The sequence below is a fragment of the Neofelis nebulosa genome, chromosome 8, assembly GCF_028018385.1.
Source record: "Neofelis nebulosa isolate mNeoNeb1 chromosome 8, mNeoNeb1.pri, whole genome shotgun sequence".
Classification (NCBI taxonomy): Eukaryota; Metazoa; Chordata; class Mammalia; order Carnivora; family Felidae; genus Neofelis; species Neofelis nebulosa.
In genome coordinates, this window is record NC_080789.1 from 73,717,787 (window position 1) to 73,742,135 (window position 24,349).

At 38.4% G+C, this 24,349-nt stretch overlaps 1 protein-coding gene and 1 long non-coding RNA gene across 2 annotated transcripts in view; both read right to left on the reverse strand.

The window, feature by feature from the left end:
* Positions 1-11,205, reverse strand: part of PDZRN4 (PDZ domain containing ring finger 4) — a 367,049-nt gene extending 355,844 nt beyond the window's left edge. Inside the window, exons 1-3 of the mRNA XM_058743095.1 lie at positions 10,403-11,205; positions 8,014-8,100; positions 6,050-6,157 (exon numbers count right to left, since the gene is read on the reverse strand). Of these exons, the coding sequence (XP_058599078.1) occupies positions 6,050-6,157; positions 8,014-8,100; positions 10,403-11,053 (846 nt within the window). The 5' untranslated portion in view covers positions 11,054-11,205. The remainder of the gene's footprint in view (positions 1-6,049; positions 6,158-8,013; positions 8,101-10,402) is intronic.
* A 1,719-nt stretch (positions 11,206-12,924) lies between these two features.
* On the reverse strand, positions 12,925-18,757 carry LOC131519756 (uncharacterized). Its single transcript, XR_009265777.1, has 2 exons — positions 18,453-18,757; positions 12,925-13,820 (listed from the first exon to the last, which is right to left on the reverse strand). It is a non-coding gene; the product is annotated as an uncharacterized LOC131519756 (long non-coding RNA).
* Positions 18,758-24,349: the final 5,592 nt, after the last annotated feature.

Sequence of the window (24,349 nt, forward strand, 5' to 3'; positions counted from 1 at the left end):
AGTGCAGAACGATGAGGAGAATGGGAACCACAGACCTTTTGACTTTCTTTTCACCGTGTGCAAATACACAGTGTGCAAACAGCACAGTCATGTGTGGTGGGCCTGTTTCCATACACAGAAGTTTAGCATTTAAAAAGAATCAAACTCTAGTTCATACCCTATAAATTTAAAATAAATAGTGCTTAACACATTAAAGCTTGACAGTGTAAAAAAGACATTTCCAGTCTTTTCCTTGTAAGTTAAAATAAAACTATACTTATTTTTTTAAGTTTATTTATTTTGAGAAAGAGAGTGTAAGCAGGAGAGAGGGAGAGAGAGAATCCCCAGCAGGCCTGGACTGTCAGCACAAAGCTTGATGCGGGGCTCAATTTCAAGAACTGTGAGATCATGACCCGAGCCAAAATCGAGTTGGATGCTTCATTGACTGAGCCAGCCAGTCACCCCAAAACAATACTTAATTAATAATGGAAATTCAGTAGAATGGCAAAACACTATAATTATATAGATAGAAGATATGAGTTACTAGTTATTTTTACCCTCATAGTTATGGGAAAGAAATGGAGAATAAGAAAGATTGAAAATCTCTGCAAGGCAATCCAGTATAAATTCAAGGCCAAGACCCCAGTTCAAAGTCCATGCCCCTTCCTGAAACTACAATGCTGTCTTACATTCACAGATTCTATTACTTTACTAACCCTATATTGTGCTTTCTTAAAATGAATTGAACTACTCCTGGGAGAACAGGAAAACAAGGCTTATCCTCGTTTCAGTGTCATTCTGCTAAGATCACATGGTGATGTCCATTTAAGGTCATAAATGATTAAAGGAGCAACTTCCCATGAAGGCCTGCTTTGCCTTGTACAGGCAGCAAATGGGACTGCCTTACCACAAGCTTCTTGAGGACAGAGAACGGTTCTTATTGCTCTTTATTTCCATAGTACAGAGATGCTGCCTGGAACATATAGGCAATTAATACTTGTTGAACGGCTGAATTAAATCATAAGTACATAGTTACAAAGTTTTCCCCACAGCCCCTCTTGTATCTGAGTGTCCATACGAATATATGAAAATGTATGAGTTACAACTTCCTACACTTACTCATCCAAACTGTGGTGTCTATAGAAATGGGGATGACGAAAAATTGGGGAGACAGTGCCCTGGATTCTCCAAGAAAGGAAAATATCTCCGCACCCACTGTCTCTGTGTTCTGTGGAACAAACTACTTGCATAAGCTAGGGACACATCAGGCTCATAATAGTGGGTTCTAAGAACCTGCCTTGTGCTGGGCAATTTGTATACATGGTAACCATGAATGGCATAGAAACTGAGTACAACCGGCTTGCTCGAGGTCATACACGTTTAAAGAGGCAGGACAGGAATTCCAGCCAGAGCTCCTTGACTCCAGGATTCATGCTTTTCCCACTGCAACACAGTACTTTTCACCATATGTTAAAATATACAATTATATAATGATAACTATATCATGGTAAAACAGCAGTCAATTTAAGTAGCATTCAATCAGGATTACAAATCTCATACAATGTAATTCTTTACCTGCACTAACACGATTGCTTTCAGTTCTTTCTTCTTTCAGACAATGTTATTTGAACAATTAAAAAACAGTTTAAAAAATGTGGGATGATAATATGTTATGAAAGAGTTCAGTGATGTGTTCAAATTAAATAATAATTTATCAAAAAAAACTAATTGCCCACCAGATTTACAAGTGACCTACAAAACTTGTAAATGCTTCCGAAGCATACACAAATTAGCATGGCTGACTTATAAGGCAGGAAGGTGCACTGTGCCATCAGGCACGCACAGAGGGAGCACCCTGCAAGTCTGAGACAGCAGCATTCCTGAATGTTTAGCTCTCATCTGCATTTACATCTCCTGTGTTAGCACCTATAAGTGAACTGTGCAGAGACTTACACAAACACAATAATCATCAAAGATTTTTACTCTAGCAGCACGGTGCTGGAGAATGCAAAAGATACACCATTACAGAAATAAAAGACGGTGGAGTTGGCAGTCTGGAATAGTTAAGTCCTTGTGGAGACACTGCATTTGTAAAGTTCTTTCTGCCAGTACTACACTCATCACTTTCTAGAAAGTGCTATAATGACACTGTTCAATGTGAGAACTGTTTCTAAAGTATATGAAAATGCCTTGGGTGCTGCATTTCACTATTTATTTCAGACTAAATAAATAGAAGACTTTATACGCTACAGAAAACTCTTTCTGCTCCACACTTTTCTTCCCATAGACTTCACAGTCTACTCCGCCCCTACTCTCTGGTCTCCAGAAGCTAAGAGAAGGGTGGACTTTCCAGTCACCCAGCATTGGCTAGGAGCTGGGGGGGAGGGGTGGGGAGAAGAAAGTGGGAACAAAGAGCCATGAATAACCCTCCACCCTTCTATTCACTTTCCCACTCTGGGGTTAAGGTTGTACTGCCTGCTATCAGCGACACAGAAATAATAACAGAGGAATAATTGCTGACAGCAGCAGTGAACTTTGATTCTCAACTCCCACACACCCTGCAGGCATCCTAACATGATGATAATCATGGTAACGGTACTGTCCTCTTACAGAATTGTGCCCAAGCCTCTGATAGTATCAAGAGTTTTCTGTGGCTCCTTTGAGTCTCGAAAGGGTGTAAAACAACATGCAAATGATGCTTTTATTGGAAGTATCCTCTGGTGAATTCCTGGTCTATGTGAACTTCCGCCATGTTTCAAAATGCCTTTAACAAGGTCTTCCTTTTCAGTCTCCGGGGATACTCTGACACCCAATACTGTAACTCCAACATCACAACAGATTTCTATTTTGAATCTACACCATACATATTTTAACAAATATGGATGTGTAAACATCTAGAAACTACTAAACATAATTGTTCAAGGAGACTGACTCCAAAAGAATTTTCCTTGCACTATGTGAAAACTATGACATGGATTTACTTTATGACTATTTTTTTCTTTTATGATCCTTGAATTTGATCAACTTCAGTGGAATGGAGAATATTTAAAAATAATACTTTTAGAGTTGTTGGTTTTTGAGAAACTTTGGTAAATTGTTATACCTAATATTTTTATTAGAATTTCTAAAATCTCTTTATGCATCAATACAACCAGACCTTTAACATATCTACTTTTTCCTCCAAATAAACAATTTTAAGAAAATTTTTGTTATTTTGTAAGAGTACATAAACTATTGTAATGTGTGCTTTAACCAATTAGCTAGACAAACCATTTTTAGTATATCATGACTATAAGTAAAAAAAAAAAAAAAAAAAAAAAAAAAGTCTAACGGTTTCTATTTATTTCAGTCACATCACTAAATTCAAAACATTTAGTCATGTGATTGTGGAAGTTAGCTCATATGAGTAGTTTCATAATATCTGAACTACCGTGTATTCTACTGCTAACAAATTTATTTGTTGCACCAGGTATCAACCAGCATAACCATTTCAAATTCAAAAACTGAAAAAAACCATTGCATCAGATTAGTTCAATACATAAATCACTGAGCACAAAAAATGGAAAATAAATTACTTGATTTTAAAATGTTTTCTGTCTCTGTACTCTTTAAATTAATCCTATATTTCATATTAGTTTCCTGTTACTATAAAATGTGTAAACTTGACTGATACCATAACGGAAGATGAGCTAAAATAATTGACAGGAATCAAATGTGTCTAAATTTAATTGTTATAAGATCTTTTACACATATATGTGTAAAAGATCAAGCGTGCTACTTGTGTGTATACACACACACAAAATAAAGTCACAAATATCTATTCACTTTAAAAGCCAATGGCATCACTAAAAAACTAAATATGAGATATATTTCCAATAGTATTCCTTTTAAAATATTTCACACTATTTAATAGACAACATTCCAAATATATGTATATCATCCAACTCATTTTTTTTTTTTTAATTTTTTTTTTCAACGTTTTTTATTTATTTTTGGGACAGAGAGAGACAGAGCATGAACGGGGGAGGGGCAGAGAGAGAGGGAGACACAGAATCGGAAACAGGCTCCAGGCTCCGAGCCATCAGCCCAGAGCCTGACGCGGGGCTCGAACTCACGGACCGCGAGATCGTGACCTGGCTGAAGTCGGACGCTTAACCGACTGCGCCACCCAGGCGCCCCCATCCAACTCATTTTTTAACTGTCAATGTGTTCATATGAATCAATTATAGAACTATAACAAAAATAAGACTATTACAATGTACCCTGGCATAAAAGAGGCACTGATAAATTTCTGTCATTGAGGCAAATTTTAAGCTCATCAAGGTGAAATAATAATAATACTGCAGCTAGTTATAAATTATAATTTAGACTAACATGGTTGATCTCTTTGCTCTTTATATGATTTCAATAAGGTTATTTTGAGATACATTAGCAGTATTAGATATCTACATGCACTTGATTTATCAACCACAGTTTTTATAAAGTTACTTCTTCATGTTTAAACAAATGTATTTTTAACAGAAGTGCTATATCACAATTTAAAAAAGAAATTCTTCTCCTTTTTAATGCAACATTAATGAAGCACACCTAACATTGTTACCTAGCTGGAAAAAAATGTTTTTTAAATCCCCATTACGTTTCTGCTGTGTATATATGTATGTGTGCTAATTGAATATATGTATTCAGCTCCATTAGCCCTTCTAAGAGTATCAAACAGGCATTCATTTCCATCTAATTGGAAAAATCAAAATGCTTTATAGATAAGGCAGAAAGTAACAAGGGCAATTTTTTTGTTGTTTAAATTATGTTGCCCTTTAAATCATATTGCACAAACCTGAGTAGAAATAAAAAGTTTCTAACGTTACAAATTGCAGCATGTAAATATTTCCACTAGGCAAATTTTCAAGACAAACTGGACAGCCATCAGTGAAGGCAGGTCTGTACTATCTTGGCTACAAAACTGGAAGACGAGAATTTTAATACAAAAGACCTCTTCAGATAAAACCCAGCTTTTCAGCCAAAGACATCGCCTTTCTCTTCCCCAAAATACCTAGCCAGCTCATTTCTAGATGTTGTGAGTTCTTACCTGACACAGAAAAATTATTGGATCTTCTTCATTCTTTACTCTTATCCAAAGTCAAATTACTCAAAATTCAATCTTTTTAATGCACCAAGGATGAGTGAATATCTAAAACTTTATCCAAAGTTTAATAGAGAAAAAGAACCAACTCCATCCAGAGAGTTTATATAGACATTCAGAAAGACAGCACTAGTGATGATAGAACCTAGAATAAACAGAATATTTCCAAAGTAGTGGAGTTAAATAAACCTTCCAAATTTCTATGTATGCCTTTACTAATACCTTGGAAATGATTCCACTGATAAAAGGTAAGCTAACCATTTTGGGTAATACCAAATACTACTATCTCAATCAGTTAAAACTTCAAAAGCACTTTGGTGGTAAATGGCAAGGACCTAAAATTCCACTATCCCAGCCCAAATTTTACTAACTTCTATAATTTACTTTCTCAACCCCAAATATTACAATAGCGCTACAACACACATTTGAGAAAGTAAAGAGTTCCCACCAGGTTTTTGCAACAGGAAAAAAAAAAAAAATTTCCCCATTGAAAACTACATGAACAAGATAACTATGTGAAACTAAGAAATGGTAAAAGGTATTGTATAAACAATTCCAAACTCTCCCTGTAACATACTAATCACAAGCTCAAAGACAGTTAATATTTCCTCGTCAAAAATGTTCTTGAGTAGAGATTTATCATTTTTTGAAAGGTCATACAAAATTAATTTCTTAATAATCACACAACTTTCTTCACAGTTCACAGGAACAGCAACTTATTAAAGCAGAGACACGCATTAACACATTTGGAAACTTCAGGTGATTTATTCTTTTATCTCAATATCTAACAATCGATATAGATAAGATATAAACTCTAGATAGATATATACTCTAATAAGTACCACATCAAGGTAAAACAGTAAGTTTGGAAATTTAAAACGTCTAAATATTTCTTCCATGTCTCTTATTGGTATTTTATTATTGTCTTACCTCAATGATTTTGTCATGAATCTCCAGGCCATCTGCTCTGTCAGCAGGTCCATTTTCCAAAATTTTTGAAACGTAAATTCCTTCCTTTGATGTTTCTTCCTTATTATTCTATAAAAAATATAACTGTTAGCAGTGAGAAAGATACCAATACAATCTTAAGTTGGATAAAGTCAATTTAGTAAATGTAACATTGGCAATCCTCACTAAACATTCAACTCTCTCCCTTAGCTGGGGATTTGGCACTGAATTTTAACTTACTTAATACCAAATAGTCATTAATCAAGATGGCAGCTTTAATGAATGAGTCCAGCATCTCTGACAAGATTATCCATTTACTTCATGTTTTTGGGTATACATAAAAAGCCATGAGGAAAGGGTATGTACAAGGTGATATTGACTGGCTCCTAAGTATTATTTATAAAACATCTTACTTCTAGACAGATATAGCAATTAAAAAGGGCTACAGGAAAACAAAAAGCATATCCAGTCTCACTGTATAACTGGTTTGAGATGTGGTCACAGCTTTGAAAATATAATTTAGCCTCATGATGTGACAGATTTGGAAATACAGCTCGCACTGTATCTATTCACAGGGCAGACTAGGAGCTTGCTCAAGTGTAAAATCCCAAAAGATCAACTCTAACTGCAAGAGAACCCATTCAAGGCTAATCGTTACACATTTCCAGGTGCAATGAGCCTAATGATTAGTTAAATCTCAACCATATAACCAGTATAATACAAACAGGACATTTTAGCCAGTCACGGAAAAACAATTATATTGCAGAACTTATCTAGGTAAGATGCCTGACATACTGTAATAATCATTTTAAATGTCAATTTACTTCATGGCAGGTTAAATAAAATTATTTCTCCTTACTTAGCCTTCCTTAACATGAATTTGAAGAGCCTCTTAAAAAAGGCAATGTCATTTAAATGTCAAACACCTAACTTGCATTTTATAAAAAATATTCCTTAGGGGCAAAGAAAACAAAAATGCTATGATGAAAGACTTCTTTTCATAATAAATGGGGACTGTTCTAGAAACAGAAGCACAGCAGTCATTTGTTACTAGGTTTTTGAAATATTAAACAATAAAAAAAAAAAAATGTCATTGCCATCCTGACCTAAACATAGCATATGGCCAACAACTAAAAGATAGTTTCCTTAGACAACATCTGTAATGCAAGATGCAAAAATTTCATGGCATTTTATTAAGAAAATTAAAGAACATGCATCTTTTTAAACTTCACCACCTTTTTCTAGTTACAGTGAAAATTGAGTTGATGTATTTGGAGGATATAAAAGAACTCTGCAACTACAGTGTCTGGTTTAAGTTTGTAAGTCATGTACTTTGAAAACAATTGGCATCAATGTAGAAAATATTATTTATTCAATTAAATAAAGGATTTGAATCTGGGGAGCCAAAAATATCTCTAATCAACCATCTTTCTTTAGCATGGTATTGCTTATATACCTATGAAAACAATGATCCCTTATTTCAACTTATTTTAACTGTTTATTCATTCAACATGCATAATAAACTGCCTGGTCTGTGTTAGCATGTGAAAATTGAGCAAATTGACTTAATAAATAGAAGGTATAATCAGGCTATCCAGTTGCCTAGTATTTTCAAATATAAATTGCCTATACACATTATTATGAAATAGGCTTAAGAAGTTTACCAATGGGGCTATACAATGTAAATAAAATGAGAAACCTACTGTGGTTTTATTAAAAGTAGCAAAGAGGGACAAGTTTGTTAGCTGTTGGGTTTTTTGGTTTGTTTTGTACTCTCAAAAAATGTAATTATGTACTGGAATATTTGCATTAAGGAATCTGATATTTGATCACAATGATTTTAAAGATTAAATCACTTGTTTTCCTCATTCAAAATCCACAAGTGAAAGCTGTCTTCTATTATTTTATAATCAAAGAGTGAGTTATGCATTAACAAGGTAGGTTACCTGATTTGGTCGACCTCCTATAATATTGAACCCCAACGTGTCATTTTCTCTTTCTAACACAATGGTGAGTGGTTTATGTTCTCCATCCTAGAAGAAAAGGGATAAAATAACTAGGTAAATAAATAAATAATTAAATAAATGCTACAACAAGCCTTTTGAAAAAAATGTAAATAAGTGAACATTTGAGAAGAAGAAAATCTTAAAATTAAGGATGGTTGAATTTGGGACATTTCTTCCTAAATGTACTTTGAAACTATGTATTTAAAAGAAACGTGCTTGTGAGAAAAGTAGCTATTTTCAAAAATGTCTGAAGACTTTGTCTTTTCACACATCAATCTATCTTTTATCCAAATGCAGCATCTAATTCTGACTTCATTGTAATTTAAAATAGATTTCTGGTGACCCTACAAGTATCCTCATTTTGTTAGAGTATAATAAAGAACCTCAGAATTATTTCATGTAAAAATCTCACGTTGGAAAGTCTTGAGGGATTTGAGTCGTAGTGAGCTATTGATAAAATTCTTTCAATAGCGATATTTGGATTGTTACTGTAATGCAGGATCTAATTACAGTAATCCTAATTTTAAATAGCATTCTTACTTGGTTTTGTATAACTCCTGCAGAACTTTAAAAAGAGAGAATTTGTATTAGGTAAAACAGTATGTATTTCTTTTCCTGGCAGCCAAATAATAGTAAAACGAATAGGAATTATATCTACAACCTGTTCATTAATACAGACCAATTTAAATACAAGGTGAGATAGTGCCAGATTAGGTAAGGTTTATTCATAGCTATGGGTATTATTAACTGTCCTGCGAAATTACATATTTGGTAATTACTTCCGAATGGTAAAATTCCATAAGCACCATCATCACCTAGTCCCAGGAGCGGTTCCCAGGGAGTGCACACAGCAGCCCCTACTGGCAGTGGGAAAACATCTCTGAGGCTCCTAGAGAAGCCTTCTGATAGTCTGCAAATCATGGGCAGTTTTTCCTCACTTCTCAGAATCACAGCTCGACTTGTTGCTTGGACTTTTCTGTCATATGATTCTAGCTGTTGTTCCATCGGCCATTGCTTCCCTACAACCTTGAAACATGGCCTGGTAACACAGCCCATTCCTGGGCCTCTCTCTGGATCTTCTCACTCTGTAAATTTACCTAGATATAAATAGGATACAGAAAGAATCAGGGATAGCATCCAGTCTCTTAAGAAGCAGTGTGCCTCCCTTTGTCAGAGCAGCAACATTTTAGCCGCTCACACTTCAGTTATCTTTTCTAGGTTCAAGGGCAGAAGCTTCTCCACTCCATGCCTGGATTGGAGGCGGCGCAACGCGGTCCCAAATGGGAGTCATCCCGTATTGCTCCTCCCTGGGACAGTGAAGAATGGAAACAGCTCCTTGAATGGAGTGCAAGTCCTGCTAAATCCCTGCTCACCATGGCAGCGACCAACAATGTCAAACACTGTGCAGAAGTCCTCCAGAAGAGAAGTAACAGCTTTATAAACAAGCCTCTTCACACGGGGTGCTGCAAACAGGGTTGTTTATTCAGTCTGAAAGCAGGCAGTCCACCAGCACGGTTCGGGGCCAGCAGCTTCGACAAAGAAGGGAAACAGCCGCTGCCCACGGGCTCACAGGGCTAGTATGACCGCAGATGGATGTGGCTGCTCTCAGATTTGGTCCCCCAAGCCACACACACACACACACACACACACACTCCACCAATGATGAAATACTTAGGAAGGGAAGGATTCTTTAGGGAAGGTCGGGCTAATGAAAACTCTGCAGGTCTAAGAAATCCCATTGCTCCCTCTCCCAACTCGAGGTTTTCCTGGTTTCTCACATCCCTGATAGTCCCTGCACTGAGTAGAAGCGATGCGAGCAGTTTGGCAGGGAAACTAAGTCATTCAGAGCTAAAGGTGTGCGACTGACAAGGCCGCAGGGATGCTGGGGCAGCGGGAGAGGGGAGGCAGGGTCGGAGAAGTCCTCATTTCCTGGCTTTCCTTTTCTGATTGGCTTTAGGAACAAGCCAGAGGTGCCCCCCCCCCGCCCCCCAAATAGCAGAGAGGATAGGGCAGGAAAGTGAAAGATAGGGAGCGAGGGGTCGGGGTGGCAAAATGAGTTTTCCTAATTCCTCCCCCATCGAAAAGTTGGAATTGAAACCTGTTTAACTCGTTCCAATCCTAATAGAAGTGGAAGGGAGAAATCCTTCTCAAATGCAACACAAACCCATCCGAAAGGTGCTGACAGTGGAGTAGGGTCAGGGCTGGTGGATGCTTCCCACTGCATGGTAAGGACGGATGTCACCTTCTAAAGGAATCCCCAAGTACCAGAAAGAAGCGGTCCTCTTTCCACCCCAACCGTGCCCCAGGTGCCCGACCCCTCTGCGCTTACCGGGCTGTGGCCGCCGCCCAGGTCTCTGGCGAAGTTGCGGACGTGAGCCATGTACTGGGCGAACTTCTCCTGGTACCTGCGGGCCGAGAGCTGTACCTCGCCCTGCAGCGCCCAGAGCTGCGCCAGCAGCGCCTTCTCGCGCCGCCTCCAGGCGAGGACTCGCGGCCGGGGCCCCCGCCCGCTGCCGCCGCGGACGCCCGGCGGCCCCCCGCGCGCGCCCCCGCCCCGGCCGGGCCCAGGCGCCGTGGCGCAGCCCCCCCGCGCGGGCACGTCCCCGCCGCCGCGGCCGCCGGGCCCCGAGGCGCAGCCCCGCCGGCAGCGGCGGGCAGGGCTGAAGTCGCAGCGCTCCACGTGCGCCGCCAGCTCGTGCAGCGGGACCGAGCGGCCGCAGCCGCGGGCACGGTAGTCGCACTGGATGCGCAGCTTCTGGATGAGGCTGCGCAGAGGCAGCACCCGGCACAGCTTGCCCGGCGCCAGGGGCTGGCACTGCAGCGGGCACCGGCGCCGCCGCGCCACCCAGGGCAGCAGGCAGCTGGCGCAGAAGACGTGTCCGCACGGCGTGCACAGGGGCTCCTCCAGCACCTGGCCGCACAGCTTGCACTCGAAATCCGGGTCCACCGCTTCGGCGAAGCGCTCCAGGGCAAAGCCCATGATCGGGAGGGGGAGAAGGGGGAACGAATCGGAGTCCACTTTCTCCAAGCCCCCGGTCTCCTCCGGCCTACCCCTGGGACGGCTTTCCCGCGGCGGGGGCCACGGCTAGTCGGAGGGCAAGAGGAGAAGGGTGGGGGGTTGTGATCCCTGAGTTTGTTTGGCTTGAAGTTTTCAGGCTCTGGCAGGGTCCCCTGACTCCGCCGTATTGACGCTAATAGACGCCACCTCAGTGACCCCCCCCCCCCCCCCGCCTCGTTCGCGGCTCTGCAATTTATATTCTTTCAAATTTTCTCCGCAGAGAGCTGAGGCCAGCTTACAATGGCTCTTGGGAAAGCTGTGTTTCCTTTGCCTGAACAGTGAACTTCAAGCAGTCCTCAGGCAGAGCTGATAATGAACACAGCGCAGATGTTGCGAAGCAACTTTTAATTCCACCAGAATGTGAACTCTCGGGGGAGCGGGATTTTTGTCCGTCGGTTTTCCGCGGAATTCTCATCGCCCCGCATCCAGTGGATCTTCAATAAATGTGTTTGAAATACATGCACTTCTGTTCTTTCATATCAGCCAACTACAAAATCACCAGATAAGTGGCTGCGACCTTAGGAAGTCACTCTGAGGTGTCTACAAGAGCCAGGCTTCTCAAATCAGGATCCAGAAATAAGGTGAGTGTAACGAGGCGGGATGATGACTGACAGCCAAGATGGGGAAAAGGCCAGGTGCTCGCCCTAAGACACCTCCCTCCTAGAACTTGCAGGGCCATTCAAGGCCTCCTACCTTGTGAGGAGGCCAGGATTCTGTTACTAAGCAGCCTGACTCCAGATTCAATCACCACGCCATCCATCTTCTAATTCCACAGGTATTTGACCAGTGGGAATGGGAATGTGATCATCTGGGCACCTGGGAATGTGATCATCTGGGAAAGGAGAATTAAAGGAAAGGATTATGAAGGAAAGCCGTGAAATAACAAATCATATCTTATTTATCCTGAGTACACAGTTTAGATCAAAACTATCTATGCAGCAAAAGACCAAAGTATGTAGCATGCCAGGCCCTCCTAAAAACGTACAGTAAGGGGATCCCCCAAGCCCTCCTTACTCACCTTCTTTCACCACCTTCTGAACCTTAGGTCTGCAAAGCAACCCCATCCCCTGGATACACACCACTTATTGCCATTATCCTGAAGCTACTTCCACATGCTAGGGATGGGCTTTCTAAATTAATCATTGATGATTCCTCACTGCCAGCTGAGTGTTGTTTCCTGAAAGCTGTGTACTTTTGTATAGCACTAAAGGCATCCATTGAAAAGGCTCCAGGTTTTGTGCTTTAAATCCTTGGCGCTCACTGAAGAATTAGCAAAAGGCTAATTGTAGAGGCTACTGAGAACCTTCTGAGCCTTCTTTCTGGTTGAAAGATGAGATTTTATTAGAGCAGTTCAATAATGAGTGGGGATCCTGGAGTGGCTTGCCAGATATTTGATAGGCTTTTAAACATGTTTAGAAAATAAGAGGCTGTGTTTCACATTTTATACATACAGATATAATAGCATTTGCCACAATGCTCCAAATTTCCACCTCTCCTGTGGCCAATCTTTTGCCAGGTAAATAAGCAAACAATAAATTCCTGAAGAAAAAAGAAATAATTTAACATTAACACCGTAAACATATTTTTGTAAATTGTAGAGACCATGTAAAGCAAAATGTTGCAGAATTTATTCAAATAATTCTGGGCAGGAGGAATCGGTTTCATCTTTTTTTTTTTTTTTAGTTATTATAAAAGCTATGACTTTTAGCTATGATTTTATAGCTAGGCCTTGACATTGATTGTTTCACAATAAACATAATGGCAGTGAGAACTTTTTACAGAGGGTAGAAAGATGGAATCCAAAAATATTTTATTGAGGTATTAGGAAAATGACACTTGCAGTTACTTGAAAAGACTAAAATAAAGCAATAGTTATATGATGTCCTTGGTCCACCCATGCAACTCTTGTAGCAAAAGTAAGGAACATGAGCAGAGTATGGTATGAGTAATTCCAGAATGTATAACATTTTAATTGTTAAAGAGAAGATGGATGTCAAAAACCCTGTCCACAGAGAATAACAAGTTTAAAAATTAGAACATGCGAAGTGAGGCCAAGTAATGAAGTAGGCCAGAAGGGAGCTCAGGAAAATCTTTCACAGGAGAAAATGCAAGCTTCAGCACTTCCAAAATAGCGAAGTACCAGGAAAAACATTACAGGAGTCAAACACTAAGGGAATTGTCACACCCAAGTGAACCTCGTGGACTCTCCCCATCTGAAAATGTATGTGCATGATAAATCTGTGATATCGCTTGAGCCAAACAGTATGATTTCAATTCCCAGACTATAAAAGGGTATTCTATATATTAGAAAAACTGTGGTATCTTGGAAAATTGTGATAGCTAGGTACATGGATTGAGGTAATTAGCTTAGATAAGCAAAAAAGCATTCGGAATAAGTTTGAAATATGCCCAAATATTTCACCAAAAACAGATCGAGTAACATTTAAATGTCTTTTGGCAGATGAGACAAATTAACACCTTGTATCATTAACTAGGGCGTATCCTTGTTTTCACTGATGATAGCTCCTTTTAAGAATCTCTGGTTAGTGAAAGTTGCAGGCTGAACAGCAACATGAGGAAGAGCTGAAAGGCAGACCACTGTCTTCTTTCTTGTTGGGCAAGGCCAACTTCTAGCTGTCCTGAAAGTTGGGGCCAAGACCAGGCCTGTCACCTTTGATTCAAACTGGACCTGAGAATACATGCCAACCAAGAGACAAGAGAAGGACAGTTAATAATCTTAGTTCATCTTCAAGCCAACGACCATGGCATAACTCAAAATATCTACAAGTAGTCAGTACTTGATATTTTCAATGTAGGAACAAGTTTTTGCTTCAATCCACTGTTATGTATTCATGAAAACAGATAAAAAATTAACTTGCTATATTCCTTGGGCCAATTCCTAGCAATAAGGAAACTAGAATATACCTCTGGGTGTTTCCAGTGAGAGCAGGCAAGGTTCCAACCTACCTCTGAGTCATCCCTACTTCCAAGATGAATAGAGAATCTTAGAGCTACTGACTATCAAATGCTAACAGATCTAATATTGAAATACTATATTCTAAGACTCAGAAATTGTAATTAGGGAGGTGAAAAAGGAGAAAGAGATCATTTTTTCCCACCCCATCCATAGATAATACTTTATAGAAACTCATTCATAATTTATTCATGTTGTCTCATGTCTTTGACGAAGAATCATAAAATCAGGAAGAAATTTGGAGAAATTCTGAAGAAATCCAAAGAAATTTGTGCATCATTTATTATTTCATACATGTTCATATAGCATAAATTGGGGCTTTTAACATGAGAATAATTTTTAAATCTTCTATTATTAGAACTTGAAATCTCATCATTTATATATCATTTTCCCTGAATCCTGGTCATTTTTCATGAATTCGTATGATAATCTTAATCCTATGCATTTTTCCAAAGTGACCTAAATTTAAGCTGAGGTGAAATAAGATTACTCTGGTAGAAGAAGCAAAAATACCCAGCTAATTCAGGTCAAAATAGTGTCAGTGGAATACATTTATCTGTGTTACCGAAGTTAACATTTATTTTTGTTCTTATCATGATATTTTTTTGTGTCATAATGTAGGATCAGAACTGAAAGCAGTAGCATAAATAAATGTGTTCATAAAGCATGAGATAATAAGATCAACTTGCCAGTATTTAAATATTCTGAAATTAAAAAGCAGTAATGTTTTTATTTATTTTTCAGAGAGAGCAAGACAGAGCATGAGCAGGGGAGGGGAAGAAAGAGAGAGAGACACAGAAGCTGAAGCAGGCTCCAGGCTCTGAGCTGTCAGCACAGAGCCCCACATGGAGCTCAAACCTATGAACTGTGAAATCATGACCTTAGCCAAAGTCAGATGCTTAACCGATTGAGCCACTCAGGCACCCCCTAAAATCTCTGAAATTGATAAAAAACATAAAAGATGCTAAGGTGACCCTTAAACAACATAGGAGTTAGGGGCTCCAACCCCCATACAGTTGAAAAGCCATATGTAACTTTTGACTCCAAATCAATTTTTTTTTAATTTTTTAAAGTTTATTTATTATTGAGAGACTGACAGAGACAGAGCATGAGCATGGGAGGGGCAGAGAGAGGAGGAGACACAGAATTTGAAGCAGGCTCCAGGTTCTGAGCTGTCAGCACAGAGCCCTATGCGGGGCTCAAACCCACCAACTGTGAGATCCATGACCTAAGCCAAAGTTGGACACCCAACCGACTGAGCCACCCAAGTGCCCCTGACTCCAAATAACTTAACTAATAGCCTACTGTTGACAGGAAGCTTTACCAGTAAAATAAACAGTTAGTTAACACGGATTTCATATATGGTGTTCTTGTAATAAGTAAGCTAGAGAAAAGAAAATGTTATTAAGAAAATCATAAGGAATAGAAAATACATTTACAGTCCTGCACATGTAAGTGGACCCATGCAATTCAAACCCATGTTATTCAAGGGTCAAGTATATTTGAAAGCTTATTGAAACAAGATTTTTAAAGATAAACTGATAACATTAAGCCAGAGAAGAACCCTTTTGGTTATGAGTTTTACTCTTGGGAAGATACACAGTTAAACCCAGAAAACATAAAGCAATGTCCATCCTTAATAACCCCTGTTTGTTGACATGTAATCCATTAGGAGTTATTTGCTATTATTTTGCTTTTTAATGAGCTTTGGGCAAAATGAAGACTTAGAAGGTTTATCATGACAGTACCAAATGTCATTTTTAAGAAAAATACGAGTGAAACTGTTATGTACCCCCAAATACAGTAATTTTACAGTCTCTGTAGGAATGAATTGTCAGACAAAGCACAAGGAAGACTTTGAAGAAAACCAAGTTAAAGCGAGATATAAAGTTAAAAATTATGGCAACTTCCAAATCAACTATGAACTGTTTTTCTAAAGTCCCTGAAACATTACTGAGGGTAACATTATCCTGTGTGAGAGGTCTGTTGTGAGAGATGCTTTGTACAGGAAGGCATATTAAATCCTGTATCTAATTAAGCTTGATTTTGTGCTATATTTTTGTGGATCACAGTCACTAACAAAGAAGGAAGGTATCAAGAACAACTATAATAGCTGTTATGTAATAACTCTTCACTCTGTGATAGACACAGCAGTATGCTCGTCACATGTGCAATTTCATTCAACTCTCCAGTGGTCATTTGGGGTAGATACTCTTATTATCCCCGCAATTTGCCCAAGTTTACACAAATTGAAAATGACAGAACCTGGGATGAAACCAAAATCTGCCTCTTTAAAGAGCTCTCACTGTTAAATACTGTACTGTAAGAATTTGTTTTCCCCCTATCTACTACAGAATCATTTTAGGATAAAAAGTACTATCAAAACTGATATGTGAATGGAAGCTATAAATTACATCTGTTTGATTTCCATTGTTTAAAGGCTACCACTGCTTTTCTGCTTTTCTCCAAGGAGGAAAATTCTAGCATCATATTTATTAGAAGTCTTTGAACAATTGATATGAATGAGAATATCGACCCTATAGATTGTTCCTTGAAATGCCAATGGGGTTGTATTTTTAGATTATTTTGTCTATATAAATGATCTCAAATAACTGAGAGTTTTCTCTATGATAGACTAATTACCTCAATTCCTTGAGTCCTGGCTTAATATATCAATCACAATGCATTTTTGTTGAAACCTTATTTTGTGTTTACTTCCATGAATATTTTACTGTCTTCTGGATGTTTCTCAAAACTTCCAGAGATTTAAACAAAATTTTGAACACAGTGAGTTCATTAAATCAACTTGTGGCTTAGTGAAAGCCAACACATTACCAGTCAAAATATCTGTAGTATGTTTTGAATGTTTTAGTAACCATTAATAATTATAGTACAATAAATATGATCATATACTACAGCATAATATATGAAGCAAGTTTAAATTCTAAGCAAATAATAACAATAAGGAGAATAATAATTACTCCTACCTCATTGGATTGTTGTGAGATTGGGTTAATAAATGTAACATAGAACCTTGAAGCATAGTTAGTATTATATATGTTTTTGCCCTCATTATTGCACTCCAGAACTATTTTATCGAATTACACAGACAGCAACGTGTGAGTACATGCCCCACCACACTGAATGTTCTCCCTCCAAAAAAAAGAAAAAAAAAAAAAAAAAGATCTCATCATGTTATTTTAATTTGCACTTCTTTGTTTGCCAGTGGAATTGAATGTTAATTGACCACATGTATTTCTTCCTGGGATTATTCTTCACATTTTTATCACAATACTTGAGCTTTTTTGTAACATATGAGTCTATATATATTAAGAATTCTATTTTTTATCAGCCTGTATAACATTGTTAAGTTCTGTTTATGATCATCTATCTTTGAAAGCTGAGGAAAGAAGAACATATGTTTTTCTTTGTAAGAGGTTATCAATTGTCACTATCTTGTTTTGAGAAGAGCACAAATGAGTCTTTGTTTTGTATATATTCTACCACATCTATTAAATAAATATGTATTTCTTTTTATGTGCCTAGAGAGGAGAGTGTACCACTGAAAGCAACTTTGAACATGAGCTAAGGAAACCACTTTCTTCCTTCTGGAGTTTTCTATCTGGATTATTGAAACCCCCAAGAGCAAACTTTTATCTATGCTGCAAATCTTGCTCACCGGTTTTGTGATACCATTTGCCTTTACGTGATATGTGTTCTGCTAAAATCGTACTTTTTAGGAAGAACAATTTTCTACACAATGTTGTATTCACCATGTAGTATTCAGCAAATGTTTCTTTAATGTTAAATAAATATGATAGTTTAAATTATGTGCAATTTTGGTTCATAGTTAAGGTTATAATTAAAGTATTCATTTGCGGAGTCGTCCCACGACTGCACACCAAGTTTCTGATTGTAATTGAGAGGTTGATTAATTCCACTCATGTACTTCTTGCCCCCCTCCTAGCTCCATGTTGCTTGCTCCCATCAGATCCATAATCACCATCCAAGTTATAAGCCCTTTGGATTCACTATTTTCCCTCAATCTTTTCTGACTCAGTTCGTTTCTTTTTTTTTTTTTTTTTTTTTTTTTTTAATTTTTTTTTTTCAACATTTTTTATTTATTTTTGGGACAGAGAGAGACAGAGCATGAACGGGGGAGGGGCAGAGAGAGAGGAAGACACAGAATCGGAAACAGGCTCCAGGCTCCGAGCCATCAGCCCAGAGCCTGACGCGGGGCTCGAGCTCACGGACCGCGAGATCGTGACCTGGCTGAAGTCGGACGCTTAACCGACTGCGCCACCCAGGCGCCCCGTCGTTTCTTTTTTAAAAAAAATTTGATCATACTTGTTTATCTTTTTAACCCTGTTTTCAGCTGCTCTCACAGTGCACTCCTGTGTAATCCTCTTCTGTTTCCAGGAATCTTTCTCATACATTCAAACTTTCCTAGGAAAACATTTTAGCGTCTATCATTCCAACTAAACCTGATTTTCCTGTGGCAACTAAATTCTCCCTCAAGAAACTCAGAAAAAAACAAAGTAGTTCATTCACCCATTCATTAAAATATCAGGGCTAGAAAAGGGGATGACATTTATTCATGGTCTGCTTACAGACACATGACTATAATTATCAACAGCCCACCCCACCAAAAATTCAACTCATGCTGATCTAAACAATAGGTTGGAATCTATAGGTCATGATCTCACAGTTGGTGAGTTCTAGCCCCACATCAGGCTCTGCACTGACAGCTGCAGAGCCTGCTTGGGATTCTCCTTCTCTCTCTCTCTCTCTCTCTCTCTGCCCTTCTACCACTGCATTTCTCATTCTCTGAAAAATAAATAAATAAATATTTTAAAAACTTTATAAAAAGTAGGTTGGAGTCTAGAGCTGGGTTAGGTTTTGGTTCATCCAGTGGCTTCAGGATGCCCTCAGTGACTCAGGTTGTGCCCTTTTATGACCCTTGCTGGCCTTTAGGGCTGGTTCTCCTCATGGCTGAAGGATGGTTGCCAGTAACTTTCAGTATTCTGTGCTTCCTCATACATGCTGAGTGGTCAAGGAGGTAGTTTTTCCCAGAAAAGCAAGCATAGAACTTCTCCAGAATCCATCTCCCCACCGTCCCCCGCAAATTCTTGACTCTCATTGTCCATAATTGCCCGATTGAGCATTACAGAACCAGTCACCAGAGAAGGTCATATCATTACGCTGGTTGACTCAGACTGGCGAGGACCCACACCTGGAGCAGGGGATGTGTAAGCCTCCCCTGGGTGAAGAGGGTTCTGACATAAATATCTGAACAAAAGTACAGTCCTCTTTGGAAAAAGAACAGATTATAATTAACTGACTGTTTACTATGTTCCAGAAGCTGTCCTAAGCTTTAAAGGTATCTTAGTCATTTACAAGTCAGAACAACTCTAGGGGGTAGGTATTGTTATTCTAATCCTCTTTGTTTTACAGATAAGGAAACTGAGACCTAGAGAGTTTGAGTGACTTCTCTAGGTTATGGAGTTCTTAAGTGGAAACACTGGGACTTATACTTGGACATCAGGCTTTACAGACTCTGGTGGGTTTTTTTGTTTGTTTGTTTGTTTTTTGTTTTTTGTTTTTTTAGTTTTTGATAGAAAACTTTTATTTATTTTGAGAGAGAGAGAGAGAGAGGGTGAGAGAGACTGTGCAAGTGTGAGCAGGGGAGGGGCAGAGAGAGAGGGGGAGAGACAATCCCAAGCAGACTCCTCACTGTCAGTGCGGAGCCCAACAGAGGGCTCTAACCCAGGAACCGGGAGATCATAACCTGAGCCAAAACCAAGAGTCAGATGCTTAACCAAACGAGCCACCCAGGTGCCCCTTACAGACTCTGTTCTAAACCACTAAACCAAACTGTCTTTATGGTCTTCACTACACCACTTTTTTTTTTTAAGTCCCTGGTGAAGATTAAGACTTTGTAGTTAATGTAGTCCTTGACCTGAATCCTAGCTCCTTTATATATACCAGCTATGCAATCTTGTGGGAAATGACTTAACCTTTCTGAATATTAATTTCTGTACCTCTAAAATGAGCAAAATACTGACTATTACACAATGATTATGTGAAGAGTAATAAAATAGTGCTTATTCCTCTGACACAGAGGAGGTATTTAATAAATGGCAGCTCTTATAATTTTCTCTGGGGAAACTTAATTTATGTTGGGGCATTTGTAAATGTAAAATGTAACAGTCATAAATTTTTGGTTATTCTATAAATCATATTATATCATTTATAATCCCCGTTAAAACGCTATGAAATATAATTCATGCAAAATGTTTTTCCCAAAATCTGACCCAAATCAATAAATGTGGATAAAACTATATGCTTCATGCACCATTTCTCAAAAATGATGTTTTTCAGTTAGCCTAAAAGAGTGTTGTTTTTAGAAGTGACTTAAACATTAGATTTCTTTTTGACTTTTCTCACTTATAAAATTTAACCTGCCCCTCAATGTTGGCACATTATAAGATTTTCAAATTAATGTGCATCTTGCCAAAATACTAAGAAATACAAGCCAACAAATCTGGAGAACAATCTGGCAGCACTTATGCCCTGGCAAACCTCTCCTGGGAGCCTCTTCCACGAGTTGATACTGTGGGTATAGTGCAGCTTTGTCTGGGGACCAGGGAGTTATGGGAAACATAGGTAATCATCTCTAGGAGAGAGATGAAAAAGTGGGGTAGAAATAGCTTATGGGCTGGGGCGCCTGGGTAGCTCAGGCACTTAAGCCTCTGACTCTTGGTTTCAGCTCAGGCCATGATCTCGTGGTTCCTGGGTTCAAGCCCCATGTTGGGTTCCGCTCTGAGAGTTCAGAATCTGCTTGGGACTCTCTCTCTCTCTCTCTCTCTCTCCCTCCCTCCCTCCCTGCCCCCTGTTCTCTCTAAATAAATAAATAAACATTAAGAAAAAAAAAAAAGGAAGAAGAAGAAATAGCCTATGGTCTATGCAGTGACCAAAAGCAATTATCTACATATACCTATAGCATACAGCTGAGTGCAAAGTCACATATTGAGTTAAAAAACTAACCATAAGAGGGGCACCTGGGTGTCTCAGTGGGTTAAGCTTCTGACTTCAGCTCAGGTCATGACCTCACAGTTCCTGGGTTGGAGTCCCACATCAGGCTCTGTGCTGACAGCTCAGAGGCTGGAGCCTGCCTCTGATTCTGTTTCCCTCTCTCTCTGCCCCTCCTCCACTTGCGCTCTGTCTCTCAAAAATAAATAAATGCTAAAAAAAAAAACTATAGCAGAATACCATTTTTTATAAATTAAAACCAGATACATTCATAAAATAACTACGCACATTTTTCAAGGATACCTATATATCCAAAAACACGTATTAAATGCATTAGAGCAGGTGACTAAGGAAGGAAAGAAATGATAGTGGGGAATGGGAATGAAAACAACAGAAACAAAAACAAGGAGGAGGAGAAAAAAAACCCCAAAAATTGCACAGATTAATGATGATGGTGTATCATGAATCCAGGTTTATGATTAATTCAAATCTCTGTTTCCAATGAAAACAGAAGTATGAGAGAGAAGTAATTAAAGGAAGGGGAATAGAAGGGAAGGGAGGGGAGGGGAGATGGGACGGGAGGAAAAAGAAAAGATAAAAACACAGGGAGGCCTTACTTCATGCGTATCCATTTAACAACTTCTCTTTTAATCTTTTCATAGTAGTTCTAATTCAATTTGCATGCCTACATATCACCAAAGCATATTTCCCAGAGATGACTGCATTAATTATACCTACTTCCAGTAGATTCATACAATGGCCGTAGAGACATTTAGGTATTAAATTGATTGATTTAATCCATACTTAAATTAAAACCAAGAAAAGCAAAGCTCTTTACCTGGCTCTGTCCTCTATTAAGTCAGCTGAACATTTGCTATAAGAGGATAGTTTCCACAGCTATCTATCAGTCCTATTTTTCATAGCCAGAGAGAGTTCCTAAATAATAAAAGTAGAGTGTGTTCATGTGTGCATACTTGCAGTGGTGCACAAAAATTATATAAATCATTTCTCTCTGTTGACTTTTCTACTATGGGTAGTATAGCTAAATAAAAGGCATACATAAAACGTTAAGAGAAGCTGAGAGAGAAAGACAGAACACAGACATACAGAACATCACTGTGGGCTGTGGAGATGCCCTAAGCTTCCAAGCTCCAGGGCAGAACCTGGGGAATTTGGGGTGGGGGGGAAGAGTAAAAGGAGAGAGGATAGACAAGGTGGAGAATTGGCTTCCACACAAATACTGTAAGAGCTCACCCTGCCCCAAGGCTTCCTAAGTTATCTAGCCCTAGTGTCCAGTACAGATATTGGGAAAGCAGTAGAGTATTGTCATACCTGATTTAATTGTGCTTCACAGATAGTATGTTTTCTATTAATTGCAGGTTTGTGGCAATCCTGCATTGAGAAAGTTTATTGGTGCCATTTTTAACAGCATGTACTCACTTCATGACTCTGTGTCACATTTTGATAATTCTCCCATATTTCAAACTTTTTAATTATTATTATATTTGTTATGGTGATATGTGATCAGCGATTATGACTCACTGAAAGCTCAGATGATGATTAATATTTTTTGCAATGAAGTATTTTAATTAAAGAATGCACATTTTTTAGGCACAATGCTATTGCACACTTAATAGACTGCAGAATGTTGTAAACATAACTTTTATATGCACCGGAAAACCAAAAAAATTATTTGACTGGCTTTATTGTGATATTCACTTGATTGTAGTGGTCTGGAACCAAATCCTCAATAGCTCCAAGGTATGTGTGTGTTCAGGAAGTGATGTCAGGAAAATCACTTACATATTTGGAGCAAAATCCATCTCAATTTTGACCAATCTCCTTTTGCTTGGTTAAGTCCCACATATATTAAATGATTAAATATTGAAATTTCTGGAAACCAATCTGAAGAAACTAGAGGAAAATTACAGTAGGTTTGGCTACGTTACTTTTAAGACTTTTGTGTATTAATGATAAAATAAAAGCAAAAGTAAGTATTAAGTGTGCAGTTTATATCTGTAGGACAAATATTAAAATCCCAACAAAGAAATGAGCAAAGAGCATTTACAGGAGAGACAAGAAACAATTAAGGAATAAACAAACAACAGGTTAATTTCATTGAGTCAAAGACATGCTAAATAAACGAGCAACAAGGAACAGTATTTACCTAATAATTAACAAAGGTTAATTTGTGATCCAGAATATAGATGTCTAGATACCTGTGTGTATTTGTATGTGTGAAGGTCTCTCTCTCTCTACTACGTCGCTGTGTTCATTAGTGGATTTCATATTCCCTATTGTGGAAAAACATTACCTTTGAGAATGTAAGAATTATTTTTATAAGTTTATTTTTTATTCAAAATTTTATGTATTTATTTTATACAATAAGAAAGAATCTAATCAACCTACACATATATAGTCACATGATTTATCACAAAGTTTACACTACCGTACAATGTGAAAGAGTGGTCTTTCTTATTAGATCATTCTGGGTCTGTTTGTTAGGAATATGGAACAATATCATGATCCGTATCTCATACAATACACAATGTTTCAAGTGTGAAAGTGTTCAAAAGGTAAAAAATAGGTACTTTACATATAAAAGATAAAACAATAAAGATCTTAGGAAAAAACAGAATATCTCATTATATTGGAATGGGCTAAAATTTGTTAAACAAGATATAAAAAGTGATAAGTATAAAATTTTTAAATGATAAATTGGGTGGTCACTGGAAGGGTATGTGGATTCATAGGTTTGGCTTCAAAATGAGATAACCTTTTTTTTTTTAATGTTTGTTTATTTATTTTGAAAGAGAGGGAGAAAGAGAGTGTGAGTGAATGGGGGAGGGGCAGAGAGAGGGAGAGACAGAATCCCAAGCAGGCTCCATGCTCAACACAAAGCCCAATGCAGGGCTTGATCACACAGTTCATGAAATCATGCCCAGAGCTGAAATCAAGAGTTGGGAGCTTAACCAACTGAGCCACCCAGGTGCCCCTCAAACATTATATAATCTAAAGCATGTTTGCATATCAATTAGTATGATCCTTTAGAGACAGAGAATGTGATAACGTAGGAAAGAGAAAGCACCAAAGGAGTGTGTATTCATGCCCTTGACTGCTGGCTGTCCTAGAGAGTTGCTTCTAAGCAACAGAATGAGATCAAGGTGATGGGTTGTCATTTACATGATTATGTTACATAACATCGTGACTTC